This window comes from Malus sylvestris, chromosome 12 (assembly GCF_916048215.2).
Source record: "Malus sylvestris chromosome 12, drMalSylv7.2, whole genome shotgun sequence".
NCBI lineage: Eukaryota > Viridiplantae > Streptophyta > Magnoliopsida > Rosales > Rosaceae > Malus > Malus sylvestris.
In genome coordinates, this window is record NC_062271.1 from 29,520,145 (window position 1) to 29,537,128 (window position 16,984).

Sequence of the window (16,984 nt, forward strand, 5' to 3'; positions counted from 1 at the left end):
AGCTAGCATTAATCTTACCCCACTCCATGAGACAAACTTTTCTTGTCTAATAAATTTGAGTTGAAAAACATCGGAGAGGCGTCTTATGTTTTGGAATAGAAGTCACAGAGAAGGAAGAAAAAGACTATGCATACTAATTTTTACTTCACGGTGTCTCCAGGTTAGTTATTTACTTGTGTCAATCAATATAGGCTAATAAGATTTACATTCTAATAACATTTCAATTTTGTGATTCAAACTTGAAGACAGATGTGACACATTGCATTAACTACCTAACTTGGCTAGCCTTGAAACTACTTCTATCCCTAAGAAAAAAATATTTGGCTTCTTATATAGTGAGTTATTCCTCTTTGTCCACGAATTATAATTTGACACATGTGTATAAACTTTTATTTTTAGTGTTTTAACGAGTTACCTTGCATACGTGTGTGGTTAAAAAGTAATAACTCATTACAAATAAAGAGCTAAGTAAGATACAACAGAATATACTATAGTTCAATCGTGTGTGACATTCCCACATGCAACTGATGCTAGCATACCCGGTGGTATAACATTTACACTAGTAGTCCACTTGATGTGCTTATAGGGTCGACCATCAGATCTTCTTTTTTTTTATCAGATCGACCATCAGATCAAGCAACAACAAAATTAATGTGTTTAGCTTGAAAGTCTACATCTCCATGGCCAGAAGCATAAATCCATCATTCATATAGAACCATGACTCAGACCAAACACATCTGCCAACCGCCCTATCAGGGTCCATTTCTTAATCTGATTTCACTATTCGGACCATACCATACCTAACAGATATGCACCAACATAATCTCATATTATGGGAGATTTTTTAATGCGTTGGAAACACGATCTGGTACATTAAGTGTCTTAATACAAGTGATTGAAAGCTTAGAAACAAAATTTTAACCACTTGCACTATGACACTTGGTATACCAAATCATATTTTCAGCGTACTGAAAAATTTCTCTGCACTATATTCTCTCTTCAATGCCATGCAATATTTTAATTATTCTTCATTTCACTTTCACTAATACAAGTAAGGGTAATACTAGAGAGACCAAATTTCTAAACTAAATTTTGTAAACCAAATGATGTGAACGTTGATCATTTGATTGTTACTTAAGTGTTGATTAATATGATTATTTCTTATTGATCACACATCATTTGATTTGTAAATTTAGTTAAACTTTGATTTTTCTACCATTATCCTATAAGTAATATGCATTGGTACATGAGTTTACACTTTACATCAACAATAAGAACAGCTTGCATTACATACATAGAAATAATTTACTTTCGGTCTATGATACAATATTTATATAAATAAAAACTTATGTACTTACATGTCATGTAAGTCATTCTGCTTTCGGACACCGCCTCTTCTCTGCCTCTTCGTAAAGAATGAATATTCATATTATATTTCGTGTAGGTCACGAAGTATTATTTTATTGACCCTATTGGGGTTGTCTTGCAACGGGACAACACAACATTCTTCCATAATCTCATATTATGTCGTTTTGGGGTCTCTCACTCCCTTTACATTGGGGATCATATTTCTTTTGCTCAATAGCCCTTGTTTTTTTCTCTATATACTCCCAATCCCCTAGTGTAATCAAAACTTTCATAATATAGCGTACCTTTAGTTCCAAAAGAAAATTTATTTATCTAATTAATCTTGTTTTCTAGGTGATTGCAAATTAAAGAGGTAATTTCCATTGAACTCATAACTGCTTGGTCTTTTAATTTCTAATATTAAAGAGGTAATTTCAATTATGTTTATGCTTAAAGTTGGTGAGCATACATACCATTTATATGTTAGTGCATCTCAAAAAATAAATAAATTACCGTCTTAAAATTGTATTTTGCATATTCATGGGTCAATTTAAAGAGAAAAAAAAATTACAATCAAACCAACCCTTCCTATTTGGTTTTTATACAAAGAATGATGGGAAGAGGGAAGCAATAATATAAGGCCATCGGCAAATACTTCTAATCAAATTGAGCTACAAACTTTTTAAATTTGATTAATTTTTTTTATTCATTATTTGTATCCATACTTCTTTCTCTTCTCTAATTTGAAATTAGTGTTGGGTAACGTTAGGTAGACTAAATTTGCAAATTAAATGATATATTACGAATAAGAAAATAAGCATGTTAATAACAGCTAAGTAATAATTCAATGATCAACTTCCTTGTCTTTCTTTTCATTTGTATTGTTTTTTAGTCGTCAACAAATTTGTCATTTAATAAGAAGCGACTACATTCAAATAAAAAAAATTGCCCAAAACTGATACTAAGGTTGTTCAACACGTGTTAAGTGTAAGATAAGCGCTCAACTCAAACACTTTTCTGTTTAGTAGAAGGCTTATTATATTAGCACCCCACGAATTGTTAAATAAACCTCACATACTTAATATACCCCACATTTACTTTTTCAATTAAAAACTATCTTAATACACCCCACTTCCTTCCCCATAATACCCTCACACCCACATTCTTAATATACACATTATATTTTCTACACACACCCCACATTTCTCAAATCTTATAACACTCATTTTTATTTTGCCAAATGATTTCAAACTATCTGAACGTTAGTTTTCCGAATGATTTCAAAAAATGTTTAGGTTCATTTAAACGTTTTTCAATAACAATAATAATGATTTCAAAGCTTTCGAAACACCGATTTCGTGTTCCATTCGTCAAAAATTATTTTTCTCAATCAACATGTATGTAGTTTCATTGCTTAGGGTTTTATTCAACAATAGAGAATGAGAGGGGTTTTGATAGTTGAAACGATAAATAATACGTTAAAAGTGATTTGTGGTGTATTTAAAATTTTATTTTTATTTTTTAAACCTAATAAGGTCAAAATTGTCATTACATAGTAGAATAAATTAGTCATTAATATTAAATTTTAATGTGGGATGCATTCAACATTTTGTGGGGTGCTAGTATAAAAAGCCTTAGTAGAATACTATTAGAGATAGTGTTTGTTCTCTCCAACATAAGTGGAAAAGCACATCGAGAAGTCCATGAATAAATTTCTCGAGAACAATTATAGAAGTCCAAATCAATTGGTATAATTTTTACCCCAATTATAATATATCAATCTATTTATGTAACTTATAGGAATATTTAGAATTCTTCCCCTTCATCTAGGTAATGTTACCAAAACATAAAAGTTTGTGTATGGAATGAATAACAAGAAATGCATAAAAAGAAATGTTATGGGGCTCTCTGCAAATGTGATTCTCTATGGATTTTCTGGTACCTAACAATTTAACGTCAATTTTTCTATCAACATTATAAACATTGTGTTATAAACATGAAGCGGCAGAAAGTTCATCCCCCTCCTTATAGAATATCCTTACCATTTCTCAATATAAATTTCAAATATTTTTGGTCAAAACTGAAAAAACAAATTACGAAGCCCCCTAAATTGAAAACTTTGGCATCTTAATTGTGCAATAGTGGAGATATCTCAGAAACCAAGGCCTTTATAATAAATTCTGCGCAAAACCCCAAAAAATGTTTTATTAACACCACGACCAACGTCCTCTCTCTCTCTCTCTCTCTCTGCGTGTCTGAAAGTTTCTCACTTGGATTTAAGGTTGTGAGCAGAATTCGCTGTCGAAATCTCAACACTTGTCAGCAACCCAGTTCGACACAGCAGCGACTGTTTCGGAACGATGCAAAAAACACATTGAAACCGAAAACCATACAGTGTCAAACAGGAGAGAGAGAGAGAGAGAGAGAGAGAGAGAGAGAGAGAGAGAGAATGAGATGAGACTCTGTTCAAACATTTAGCTTCTGGATTCCTTTCTTTATCAATATGGATAGCAACAACCAGATTTTTATAGCTTAAAAGATCAGAGATATTGGTTTATAAATTTGCAGGGTCTCCTCTATTGAAGAAAGCAGAGATATTGGTTTATAAATTTGCAGGGCGTCCTTTGTTGAAGAAAGGGCCTCCTTTGTTGAAGAAAGCAGCACTCTCTGTGTATCTGGTGGGAGTGTTGATGGCGAATGGTGAAGTGCAAGGACCTTATTGTTCATGGTATGCCTGCTTTCTCCTTCATGTTCTCTCATTTGGTTTTCTTTTCCTGTGTTTACTTTTATTTATTTCAAAATTATCTTTTTGATGTTTTATATTGAGCGGAACTTCTGGGGTTTGTGGATTTTGTATGCCAATGTGAAAAAGTTTGGTTTTTGCTGTATCCGAGATAGAATTTTCATTTTTTTTCAGAATTTTCTTCTGATCTTTTCTATTGATTGTTGTGGTGGGTTTTTTTGGTTTTCAATGTTATACTTGCATAGATGTATATGGCTGCTTTAAATAACGGAAGCCTTGGCGCAAAATCGAGCGGAGCGCGTTCTACGATTCAACCGACTCCACTTAGTGGGATAAGGCTTGATTGTTGTATATATATCTGTGTGTGTATATACATACTTTTTCTGTGTTTGTTTGAGTTTTTAAGCAAATGGGTTCTATGGACTTTCAATCTCTGTGCAAGCAATGGCAATGAATGGTCTAAAGTTTTTACCTTTTCGGCATTTGAGGAAGTTGGTAAACTTTTATTACCTTAACAAAAAGGTTTATGATATATATGGAAATATAATCTTTGAGGGGATTTCTTAGCCTTTTAAGTCCGTCGTTTATCGTGAATTCAGATTTTTTTGCCAATATTTTTGTTAATTTCTATCCAGGGGAGCTGGAAAGGAAACCGAAAACTTGTCACTGAAGGTCCCAAATGAGATTTCTAAGGTGAAACAGAGAAAACAGAAAGTTCTACTTACTTCTGCTTCTGCCCAAGGTAGACCTTGTAGATTTGAGATGTTTAATTATCTGTTCTCGTCATTTGAGATGTTTAATTATCTGTTTTCGTGTTCTAATTCTTATGTCGTAATGCTCGGTTTCTTGTTTGTAGATTTGAGGTATAACGACATAGAAAAAGAGAAGGAGGATGTCCAAACTCCTAGAGGAGTTTTAGAAGCTTGCGTGAGAGGCTTTGAATCCGAGACTAGTACTTCCGAAAACAGCACGACTGAAAATGGCACGAGTGAGCCATCAGTGCGTTGTTCAAGTTCGAATTCACTTTCTCACTGGCGCAAGTTCTTTAAACAATGGAGTAAAAGATCGCTTAAGCGCTTAGCCTCCTTCCCTCCGCTTGGTGTGCCGAAGATATCATCACGAAGAAGAATCAGGAGTGCAAGAGAGGATCCAGCATTAACTAATATATACAACTTCAAGTCTTCGTTGGTGAATTTTACCAGCTCTGAGCTCCAAAAGGCGACCGATAATTTTAACAGTGGTCAGTAACTACCTCCAGATATTAAGACCTACTATCCAATTCCGATATTTGGACTCATATGTTTACCATTAATCGCAGAATTCGCAAAACTGGGGAAATTTTAATTTCATTTTGATTATGACATTTTTTCCGTGGTTCCTATTTCTTGCAGAAAACCAAATTGGAAAGGGTGGTTATTCAGAAGTTTACAGGGGTTGCTTGAAAAGTGGGCAGCTAATAGCAGTCAAGCGGCTGACGAAAGGAACAGCAGATGAGAAAACAGCAGGCTTTCTATCTGAACTTGGCATTATAGCTCATGTTGATCATCCTAATGCCGCTAAGTTAATTGGATGTTGCGTTGAAGGAGGAATGTACCTCGTTTTTGAATTATCTTCACTTGGGAGTTTAGGATCGCTCCTGCACAGTATGTGCATGATCAGTGGATTCCTGTTCTTAGTTTTAAACTGCTTATCGGTTTATGCGTTTTGTTTTTAAGTCATCTGCATATTCCAGGTCCGAAGGCTAACAAACTTGATTGGAGTAAAAGATACAAAATTGCTTTGGGGACAGCAGATGGTCTGCTATACCTTCATGAGAGTTGCCAAAGGCGAATCATTCATAGAGATATCAAAGCCGATAATATTCTGCTCACAGAGGATTTTGTGCCTCAGGTATTTTCCAAGTTTCACAACTAAAATTACTCAAACATTGAAACTTGAAAAACTTCCGATTTCCGATTTCCCGGTTTATTTTGTAGAGTTTACAATATGCTAACAAGTTTAGCTACATATTATAGTTAGATAATCTTTGCAGTATCTTGAAACATAAATCCGCCAACGGTCTTTAGTTACTGACTTCATTGTCTAGCTTTGTTGATTCTATGCAACCTTTTTTATGCACATAAACGTTACAATTATCTATTTGCAGTCAGTTTTTATCCTGGGGACGTAGCTGTCCTGGAACAATTTTATCATTTTGTGTTCAATACCCGTTCAACATAAATGACGGGCATGTGCCGATCGTTGCCTTAGCACATAAGATCTCCCCGCGCATAGAAAACCATGCATTTTAGATGCTTCATTTAAGAATCAAGTTCGCATTTTTTAAATGCATATAAGCCTAGCCAAGGGTGAACTTTACAGTCATGAGATAAATAAGGTCACAAGATTAAGGATATGCTTTCAAATGTATAATCATAAAGAATTTTAAGGAATCTCGATACTTATTTGCTCTGTTCTAAGCACACAAAAGCACATAATACTTTGTCGAGCTTTCATTAGCTTGCTTACTCAGGCTCAATCTGGTGTTTCTTATTATGCTAACACAGACTGTGTTTTACATCTTTTCCTCTTGGAGGTCGCTCTGTTTGCCTCTTTCATATTGACAAAGAGAAATTGACACCACTATATGAATCATATTGGCCTTCTCGTATGCTAATTGCTGACCGCACACGGACCCAAACTAGGTGTCCTTTTCGTTTCTCTATATAATCAACTTACTGATTAGTATAGCCAATTTATGCTAGATATGTGATTTCGGGCTTGCAAAGTGGCTCCCCAAACAATGGACTCATCACAATGTCTCTAAATCTGAAGGCACATTCGGGTATGTGATGTAAACTGTTTCATTTCCTATAAATTACTCGCTTTATATTTCAAATCTTCATTTTGTACCCTTAAATGGCAGGTATTTTGCTCCCGAGTATTTCATGCATGGAATAGTAGATGAAAAAACCGATGTTTATTCTTTTGGAGTCCTACTCTTGGAGCTTATAACCGGGCGTCCAGCTTTGGATGATCTTCAGAACAGCCTTGTTCTTTGGGTAAGTTTGCTTCTGCATAATTAGAAAAATACCATCTATTGTTGTCGATATATACAAGCACTTAGCTGGATGTAATTTTTTACTCCGTTGTAGGCAAAGCCTTTGCTTGATAACAATGAGATCAAGGAGCTTGTTGATCCTAATATTGGCGACAACTATGACCAGAAAGAGATGGATCACATGATTTTGACAGCGGCTTTATGCATCGAGCAGTCTTCTATTCTACGTCCTCGCATGAGTCAGGCACGTAAAAATTTCAGACTGATATCCCATTATTTTTCTGAGTTACCTTGTTTCATGAAGTTCAGCCTCCTAGTATCGCTACAATGTTTGAGATGCATGGATAGCGGGATGATGACGTGTTTTGGTTTGGTGCAGGTTGTGGTGCTGCTGAGAGGCGATGAATACGTATCCAAATGTGCAAAAGAGTCGAAAAGGAGGTCCATACAAAGAACATACTCGGAAGAACTACTGGATGCACAAGAGTACAATTCAACAAAGTATCTGGGCGATCTCAACCGACACAAGCAGGTCGCTTTTGGTTCTTGAGATAGGCGGATAGAACATTTAAACAATGTTAATTCTAGCTGCTCTCATAGACTTATCAGTTTCCGGGGTGCTTGCAATCCCCATGGAAATCGAGAAAGTGATCGAGTTAGAGGGAAAAAAACAGTGCTGCTAGCCATTTATGTCGAAAAACAGCATCACCAGCATGTTTCTGATGGCCCCGAAAATGATCAAGTATGCACAACTGCATTGCAAGTTCAAGTCGGATGCGCGAAATATGAAAACCCCAGGATGTACTTGTTTAAACTGCACGTATAAAGAATTTCCTGTTATATGTCTCTGCTTGAGAATTACTTTTGTTTGGACTTTTGGAAGAAAAATGTCAACTTCATGGGTTCTTCAACTCTCCTGAATGAGGTCAACATTGAACTACTCTGATTTACGTGAATGCAGTTTGGAATAGAGGCGAGTATATTGTCCTAATCAACTGGCCAAACCCGCAAACTATAATAGACTTTTGGTAAAAACATTTTCACTTTTGTCTGTGGGTCGTTAAACATGCACCATATCTAAAATATAATGGAGGAGGATTCTCTACCCTTCTATTCTCATCTCATTCCATCTCCTCTTCTCACACGTTACTTTTTGTCTTATTATCTCTATAAAAAAAATCAATAAAAAATGTTGATATGGCTTAACCGTGACCGTTCAAATACGAGGGCATGAAAGGATAGAGAAATTAGGAGGATAGAGAATCCTCCTCCAGATATAATTGGGTTACCATAAACAGCCTGACCCAATACAATCAAGACACAATTTCTTATCTAGATGTATTTTTGCATTTTTTTTTAATTTTCAACCAGTTTTTCTGTATTCAATTACTACTACGGTCTAGTAGTATACTTCTTTCCTGGTAAGAGATGTTTTAAGTTTGATTCCTGTCAAAATTAAATTTAAACTACATTATTACTAAACTTCTGGTGCCATAAAAAATCACGTCTCGGTTTCATAGAAGTCCTCATCCGAGACTCATTTTGTTCAAAAATAAAGAAAAATAGAAAAATAGAAAAACAAACGTGTAAAGTGTAATGGTTCGGCGTCTCGGCTTAAGATATTCTCGTTCCTTGTCGTAAAGTAACCAATGTCCCCCTATTTTTCAAATTATTTTATCCCTCACGTTAAGCCTACAATTCAGAGGGCCCCACCCCACCCCCCCCCCCCAAAAAAAAAATTAGTGCTTCAAATAGGATGCAAAAAGACTATTTTGACCACCATAATGTGCAGGCTACCCACTCCAGATCCAACCATATGATAAGTTGACAAGTAAATTTACTCAAATTTTATGTTCAAGAATAAAAGTAATAAAAGTAATATGCATACTCTATTTAATCCACCAATCAAAAGTAATATTCGAATTTAGGTTGGCTAAGTCGAGTCTCTGTTCAAGATAGAGAATCATTTGTATAGAACAGAATCAGGCTAGTTTCCTTTTGTTCTTTTGTTTTGGGCTGTTTAGCCTCGTTGTTTAACAAAAAAAAAAGTAATATTTGTATTTTTATGTTATTACGAGCAAATAAATAAAAAATATCGGAAAAATATATATATAAACGTGTAAGAGATAATGTACCAAATCAAACAAGATCTTTTTTCAGGGAATCATAGGGATCCCATGATCGTTCATCGTACATTGTGCGGTCAGAGATCATTTCAAAATTTAAAATTTAAAACTAAATATAAATAGTACCTAATGAAAACTGACCGTACGATGTACGATGAATGGTCCCGTTCACCATCACGAGATCCCTAAGATCCCTATGAAAAGGATCCGGCGAGGATCATCTTCCAAAATTAAGGGATACTCATAATTCAGACTTGTTTGGGAGTGCTTTTTAAAAGACAGAAAAACGTTTTTGGTGAAATTGATCTTGGGTTCCAAAAACACTTTTAAGTTCTTTTTATTAATAATTGATTTCAATTATTTTAAAAACACTTACAAACAAATCCTCGTATTTATTCGTATATATAATCTTATCACAAGTCGATGACGTAATAAATCTTAAATAATTATAACAACACGTGACATTGTAACTTGTTCTAAAAACACGTGACACCGTAACAATAATGGTACGATACTCGAGAATCTCTTCATTTATACCTTATCATCTCCTTTTGCGTTTTGGGTAAGAAAGCGCGTGAGGGCAAAATCGTAAAGTCAGGTAAATAATTTTCATTTCGCATTAAATTTGCAGGGGTGCCGGCGAAATTATCCAAATCCCAGCGGGACAAATTGACATTTCCCGAGTTAGCATACTGTGCAATTAACACCAAGCAACACACACAAGACGGACTCCAAAAGCAAATTAAAAAATTTAAAAAAATTAAAAAGCCAGAGAGGGGGACAGAAAATCAAAGCGAACGAAACGAACCGTCTCCGTTTCCAGGTCAAAATCCAACCACCGCCGGCACCGCCACCGGAACCACCATAAACGAAGTCGTTCCCCGCCCCTGCTGCCGCACCGGACTATCTTTTATGCTATTGGTGATCGCAGTAAGTCGGCGACTTCCCTCGGCGGTGGGGACCTCTCCTTCAGGTGAATCTCCGGTGGCCGGTTGCATTCTCCCGGGACTTGTTGCTTGACTATGAAGAAGAACCGAAACGGCGGCACCAAGGTTGTTCAGAGTAATCATCATCAACACGCCAATAACAATGGCTTCCTTCCGAATTCTCTCAAATTCATTTCTTCTTGCATTAAAACTGCATCTTCCGGCGTAAGGTCGGGCGCCGCCTCCGTCGCAGCCTCCATCTCCGTCGATTCTCACGATTGCCGAGACCAGGTTTAATTTTATTTTTTTAATTTAGAATTTCATTTATTTTCGTATGTTTCTTGATTATGATGCTTTTGGAATACGATTATAGGATTAGCGATTGCTTTGTGTGGAATTTTGGTTGATTTTTGTTTGGTTGCACGGAAAATTGGAGAGTGGGATTGAAAGTGAAACTTACTAAATTTGGGGGAGAAAACATAGAAATTAGAAAGTTTACGGAGTTTTGAATTTTTGTTTTGTTTTGGTTGTGAACTTGTGAGTTAATGTGGGTGAAATTTTAGTCCGTTCTGGTTAGTGAGGAAAACGAGTGACAGAGAGTGAAATGAAGAGTTCGGGCTTTGTGCTTGGCGGCTGAGAAAATTTCAGGACAAAGATGTGAAATGTGAGGGGAAGTTTGAATTTTTCGACCGGTCTGGTTTTTTGGCTCTAAAAATTTGAATTTTCTGAAGTTTGTACATGCTTTGTTGAGCAGGGTTGTTTTTGTAAGAAGTAATGTTTTCAACTAGTTTAGTAGTCTGAGGAGGGGTGGAATTAATGAAGTCCTGGTTAATTAATTAATGTAGAAGTTGAAATATGACCAATTTTATGATGCGTATTAATATGAAATTTAAGAATGTGGACTGATGATATCAACTTTGGAAGATTGCAATCATCATAACTTACTGAAGTGATCAAATTGATAATCGTATAATTAGTGAAGTATATGGTGTAACATAATTAAGTACACTGTCTTGAGGTTTTGATGTTCTTCAAAGAAGAATCCAATTAATGTCCATTGGATCATTACCATTTCAGAAGTAGCATATACGCGTAAGAAATCGGAGGGGTATTTTATGCCCAAATTCAGCAATCAACTGAGAATTTAATCGTATGTGTTTCGTGCTCTGAGATGGTTGAATAGATTTGAGCTGTGAGTGGTTGAAAAATTGTGAGTCACAGAATTATTTTGAAGATGCCTTAGCATCTCGTTGCTTAAAAGTAATTATTTTTTTTAAGGGGCATTATGTACACATTCAACATTTTCTACAGCCAAATCCTTTGTTTTCCTTTTGATTGTGAAGTGCAATTGATTTAACGGGTTCCATTAACTTCTTTACACTGTTATTACATGTATCAGTGTGATTCTTTTTTTTTATTTTTTTATTTTTTTGTTGAGAAAGATGTATCAGTGTGATTTAACTTATTGTGGCAAACAGGTGTTGTGGGCTTGCTTCGACAAAGTAGAGCTTGGTCCATCTTCCTTCAAACATGTTCTGCTACTTGGTTATTCCAATGGATTTCAAGTCCTTGATGTTGAAGATGCCTCTAATTTCAGTGAACTTGTCTCAAGACATGATGATCCAGTTACATTTTTACAGATGCAGCCCCTGCCTGCAAAGTGTGAGGGTCATGAAGGATTCAGATCCTCACATCCTATACTCATGGTTGTTGCATGTGATGAAAAGAGCTCAGGTATGATGCAAACAGGGAGAGATGGGTTGGCCAATGGTCATTCTGAGCCCCAAACAGGAAACTCTGCTTTGTCTCCTACAGCTGTTCGGTTTTATTCGCTAAGGTCTTGTAGTTATGTTCATGTTCTAAGATTCCGTTCAACTGTGTATATGGTTAGATGCAGTCCTCAAGTAGTAGCTGTGGGTCTTGCATCACAAGTAAGCATTGCGTATCCCATGTTTTCACTGTTTTTATACGCATTTAGGAATGAATTGTTTTTCCAGCAAACTGTAAGAGGCTGAATAACTTAGATGTTTTCTGGGTGTGTGCGTGTTTGTGGAAGTCACCATGTTCCTGTGTAACAAATCAGAAGAATTAGACTGGATGGTTGCAGGCTACTGGTTTCACTCATTCACTGGGGAAGCTACATCATTTAAATATGAATTTTATATAATTATTATTACTAAATAGGTAATGAAGTATTCAAACGTGTCTTTAAGTCCCTTATGTTTTCTAATTTTTCTGGCAGATATACTGCTTCGATGCTGTCACCCTTGAGAACAAATTCAGTGTCCTTACTTATCCTGTCCCCCAGTTGGGAGTTCAAGGACTGGTTGGGGTCAATATCGGGTATGGTCCCATGGCTGTTGGTCCCAGGTGGTTGGCTTATGCTTCCAACAACCCTCTGATGTCAAACACAGGCCGCCTCAGTCCTCAGAGTCTTACTCCACCTGGTTTAAGTCCATCAACTTCGCCAAGTAGTGGAAGTCTGATGGCTCGATATGCAATGGAATCTAGTAAACAGTTAGCTTCCGGGTTACTTAATCTTGGAGACATGGGTTACAAAACTTTGTCCAAGTACTATCAAGATCTAACACCAGATGGTTCTAGCTCTCCTGTGTCATCAAATTCTAGCTGGAAAGTTGGGAGGGTTGTATCACATTCAACCGAGACAGATATTGCTGGAATTGTAATTATTCTTTTTAGCTGAAAGTTATATTTTAATCTCACTCTGGAATCATCATTGTTTCAGTATACTTACAAGAAGAGAAAAGATTTTGGTTATGTTTCATTTTCTTGAGACAATCTGTTTGAGTGATCGCATGAGAATAAGGATCTTCTGACGTGGTCAATGTTTTCAGCAGTTTAGAAAAATACTAAATGGCATAGGGGTTGTGGTTTATTTTTATTACCTTGAGCAATTTTGCTTGAACCATATTTACTTAGTGAAATGGCCTTTGCAGGTTGTTATAAAAGACTTTGTTTCCAGAGCTGTTGTGTCACAATTCAGGGCACATACCAGTCCCATTTCTGCCCTGTGTTTTGACCCAAGTGGGACTCTTCTAGTTACTGCCTCAATACATGGAAACAATATAAACATTTTTCGAATAATGCCATCCTGCTCGCGTAATGGATCATGCACTCAGGGCTTTGACTGGACTTCTTCGCATGTGCACCTTTACAAACTACATCGTGGCATAACCTCTGCTGTAAGTTTTGGTCGTTTGTTGTTTCATCTTAGGCTATTACCATTATGTTCCTTATGTTAATGTGGCTTCTTTTTCCCTGTGCTTATTATACAGGTGATCCAAGACATTTGTTTTAGTCAATACAGTCAATGGATTACAATTGTTACATCCAGGGGAACTAGCCATATTTTTGCTTTATCTCCCTTCGGTGGTGACACTGTTTTGCAAATACAAAATTCCCATGTTGACAGACCTACTCTTTCAACGGTTCCATCTGCACCATGGTGGTTTACTCCATATTTCACAAGAAGTCAGCAAACCTTTTCTCCACCTCCGGCAGCTACCCTTTCTGTGGTTAGCAGAATAAAAAATAACTCCGGGTGGCTCAACACTGTTAGTAATGCAGCATCTTCTGCAGCAGGAAAAGGTTCCTTTCGATCTGGGGCTGTTGCCGCTGTATTCCATAGTTCTGTACCTGATGGTCTGCAATCTTTCCATGCAAAGGTCACTGCATTGGAGCACTTATTGGCTTATACTGCTTCTGGTCATGTAATTCAGTATAAACTACTGCCTTCATTGGGAGGAGAGGCAGGCGATTCTGTTTCAGGAGCAGGGCCAGGTTCTTCAGTTCAGATACAGGATGAAGATTTGCGAGTGAAAGTTGAATCTCTTCATTTCTTGGATGTTTGCCGAAGAAATGATTGGCCTGAAAGAGAGGAAGGCATTTCTGGGATTATACTTGAGAAACAAGACGATATTGACAGAATTGATAGTTCTGACTGTGATGACAATGATGTTGAGGATAAGGAGTTGGCAAAACCCCTTGAACGATCTCACATGTACCTCTCTAATGCTGAGGTTCAGATCAATTCTGGAAGGATTCCGATCTGGCAAAAGTCTAAGGTACCTTTTAAATTTTGACAGTGAGATCTCTTAGCTTATCACCATTGTCAAACATGTTTGTGATCCTTTCATTTATGTCTTAGATATATTTCTATACAATGAGTCTGTCTGCTGCTGGTGAGCTAAATTTTGGTAAAGATCTTACCGGCGGAGAGATGGAAATAGAGAAGGTTCCTGTTCACGAGGTTGAAATGAGGCGGAAAGATTTGCTACCCGTTGTTCATCCCTTTCATAGGTTTCAGTCTGACTGGAATGGCAGGTAATATTGCTGCTGTATTAATGTTAAAATGAACATGAATTTGCACCTTGTAGCATTTTGTACGAATCCATCTTGCATTTTTTTCTTGCTCCTGGAGGTTGTTGAGCTTCCTTGAAAATTTGCATCTTTGCATTTCATATGTGATTTGTGTTTGTGGTTCTATATGGTTTGATGACCTTTTCTGAGAGGCCAGAGGTTTCTTGAGCATGTTTTTTTTAAATAACAATTAAAAAGTATCAGAAATAGTACTTTTGAATGTTTTAATTTTTAAACATTGATTGAATTTGTTGGGGGCTTTATGCAGGCATCTAATTGGAGGAGGATGCTCGAGTTCATCTTCTGATTCTCACAAAGATAAAGAAAAGTTTCAGGAAAATTCTGGTAGTTCTGGTGAGAATTTGACACCTATAGGCTCAGCTGAAAACCCAAATGCTGGTAAGAATTCTGGTATTTCTGATGTAATATTATTATTGTTTTATGAGTACAAGAGGATTTTCTAATGCAACCTTTTTTCTTTAACGAATGGTTAGGTGATTATCCATTTATTCTCCAACCTGGAAATGGTCAGAATGGCGAAAAAAGAGGGAGATCATTTTCGGTATCACCTCACATGAACTATATCTCCACAAAGAAAAATATTACCTCAGTATCCCTGAAACAACCTACCTCAGGTGTTTCTCTTGGTGACGATAGTAATTTTTCAAATAGTCTATCCACTTTAACAAGCAGCTCCCTTTCAGCTGATAGAACTATTTCAACAAAGGTTCAGTCGGTGAATAGTGGTGGGGCCAGTGAAGGTTCCAATGTAGGTTCTAACCGTTCTGATCTGAGTATGAACATGCTCGATGAGGGACCAGTACACAAATCACCGGATTTTGAGCCATTTTTCCAAGAGGGGTATTGCAAAGCATCACCTCTGAGCAACTTTCGTGAGTCGACTGAAGTTGTAACTGATGTTGACAGCCCCTGTGATAGGGAGAAAAGCGAGGAAGATGATGACAATGACGACATGCTTGGTGGTGTATTTGCCTTCTCCGAGGAAGGTGAGATTACGACACATTTATCACTTGATCACTTCTTTTAATTAGAAGTTGTCTCATTTATGGAATGTTTACAACTGAAGATGGATGCTTCTGAGTACTGACCGTTGATTTGAACTTGTTATATTGTGTTTACTATGGAGCAATCACGTTTTCTACTGAATTTCACTAATACTTCGTTGACTTCTCATTCATGTTCTAACACCTTATGCACTTCTTGATTTCCCTCTCTTGTGGGATGTTAGGTACACTATGTTTGGGTATAGTACATTTTAGACCGTACGGTTTCTTAGACTAAATAAGTTATCCTTGTCAGACTGGGCGGGAATGTTGTATAGATGTTGAGCAGTCACGTAGTATTACATAACTACTCTAATGGGATCATATATCGGTCAAGTAAAGTTCTCCAAACATGTTGCGTTGAGATATTTGTAATGACAGTTGTGTATATTAACATTAGATTAAGGATTTATCGCCTTTCATGTTCATGTGTTATATATCTTTATATGTTAGTTTATTGTGAGTAGCTTTACCATCAACGGAACCTGATGGAACAGGCATGTAGCTTTCCCCTGTTGGGAAATTGGATCTGTAAGCCATTGACGCTTCCATGCTTTCCGTTTCAGGATGATGTACCTTCCGGTTCTCAAATTGCACTGCAGTAATCGGACTCCTTTCGTTATTATCCACGAGTATTGTAAAAAGGTTTGCTCAAAGCTCGGCCAGATGCCCGTATTGAAATTTAATTGATGAAGTTTCAGGTTGTTTCTTTTCGACACCGGAAACGCTACTGACTAATTGATACAAGTGATATAATCTTTGGCTCGTCGCCGTTGTAGTGCCGCCGGGGCAAATGCCTGGTACTTCCCTTCTAATTCTCATTGTACATGTAAATTGAGATTCATAAGTAGAAATGATTTGTGTGGACAGGTTCTTTTATGTGTTGTATAATTTACATTGTTTATTCTTCAATGAAAAGAAAAAAAAAAAGAATAAAGGAAAATTTAAAGAGAACATATAATATACAGATTGCATTAATTTTATGATTAGTTTCTGTACAAATTGCATGGAAAGGTTGCTCTATTTGACTGAAAAAGTCACAGGTTCGAGTCGTGAAAACAGTCTCTTTGCAAAATAAGGGCAAGACTGCGTACGATAGACGTTCTTCTTTTCTTCTAACCCTTGCAAAGTGGAAAGTTTTGTTGGCTTAGGGTCGTCCTTTTTTCCCGCACAAATGGCATTTTCTTTGGTCCGGAAGAAGTTGAAAGTTTAGTTATTTGGATGGTAATCGTAAAAATCCATTGGACTAAATAAAAGGACCTAATTTTTTTTCGAAAAATAAAAGTACCTAATTAGCAATGGCCTTTTTGCAGTCTTGTGGGCCTATAATTTTGTCAGGAGATAAACTTACCGACACG

At 36.6% G+C, this 16,984-nt stretch overlaps 2 protein-coding genes across 3 annotated transcripts; both read left to right on the forward strand.

The window, feature by feature from the left end:
* The first annotated feature begins 3,604 nt into the window (after positions 1 to 3,604).
* On the forward strand, positions 3,605 to 8,041 carry LOC126592438 (receptor-like cytosolic serine/threonine-protein kinase RBK2). Its single transcript, XM_050258121.1, has 9 exons — positions 3,605 to 4,075; positions 4,726 to 4,832; positions 4,947 to 5,330; positions 5,482 to 5,733; positions 5,823 to 5,980; positions 6,835 to 6,914; positions 6,996 to 7,131; positions 7,225 to 7,374; positions 7,510 to 8,041. The coding sequence occupies exons 1-9, from the start codon at positions 4,038 to 4,040 to the stop codon at positions 7,678 to 7,680; spliced, it is 1,476 nt and encodes a 491-aa protein (XP_050114078.1). The 5' UTR covers positions 3,605 to 4,037; the 3' UTR covers positions 7,681 to 8,041.
* A 1,917-nt stretch (positions 8,042 to 9,958) lies between these two features.
* LOC126593549 (autophagy-related protein 18h-like) lies at positions 9,959 to 16,587 on the forward strand. 2 transcript variants are annotated; one of them, XM_050259645.1, is made up of 9 exons: positions 9,959 to 10,473; positions 11,661 to 12,113; positions 12,425 to 12,865; positions 13,140 to 13,385; positions 13,479 to 14,267; positions 14,351 to 14,526; positions 14,831 to 14,916; positions 15,057 to 15,569; positions 16,193 to 16,587. In XM_050259645.1, the coding sequence occupies exons 1-9, from the start codon at positions 10,279 to 10,281 to the stop codon at positions 16,195 to 16,197; spliced, it is 2,904 nt and encodes a 967-aa protein (XP_050115602.1). In that variant the 5' UTR covers positions 9,959 to 10,278; the 3' UTR covers positions 16,198 to 16,587. The 2 variants fall into 2 exon arrangements, with proteins under 2 accessions (XP_050115602.1, XP_050115601.1); XM_050259644.1 differs by having other exon boundaries at positions 9,961 to 10,473; positions 14,831 to 14,961.
* Positions 16,588 to 16,984: the final 397 nt, after the last annotated feature.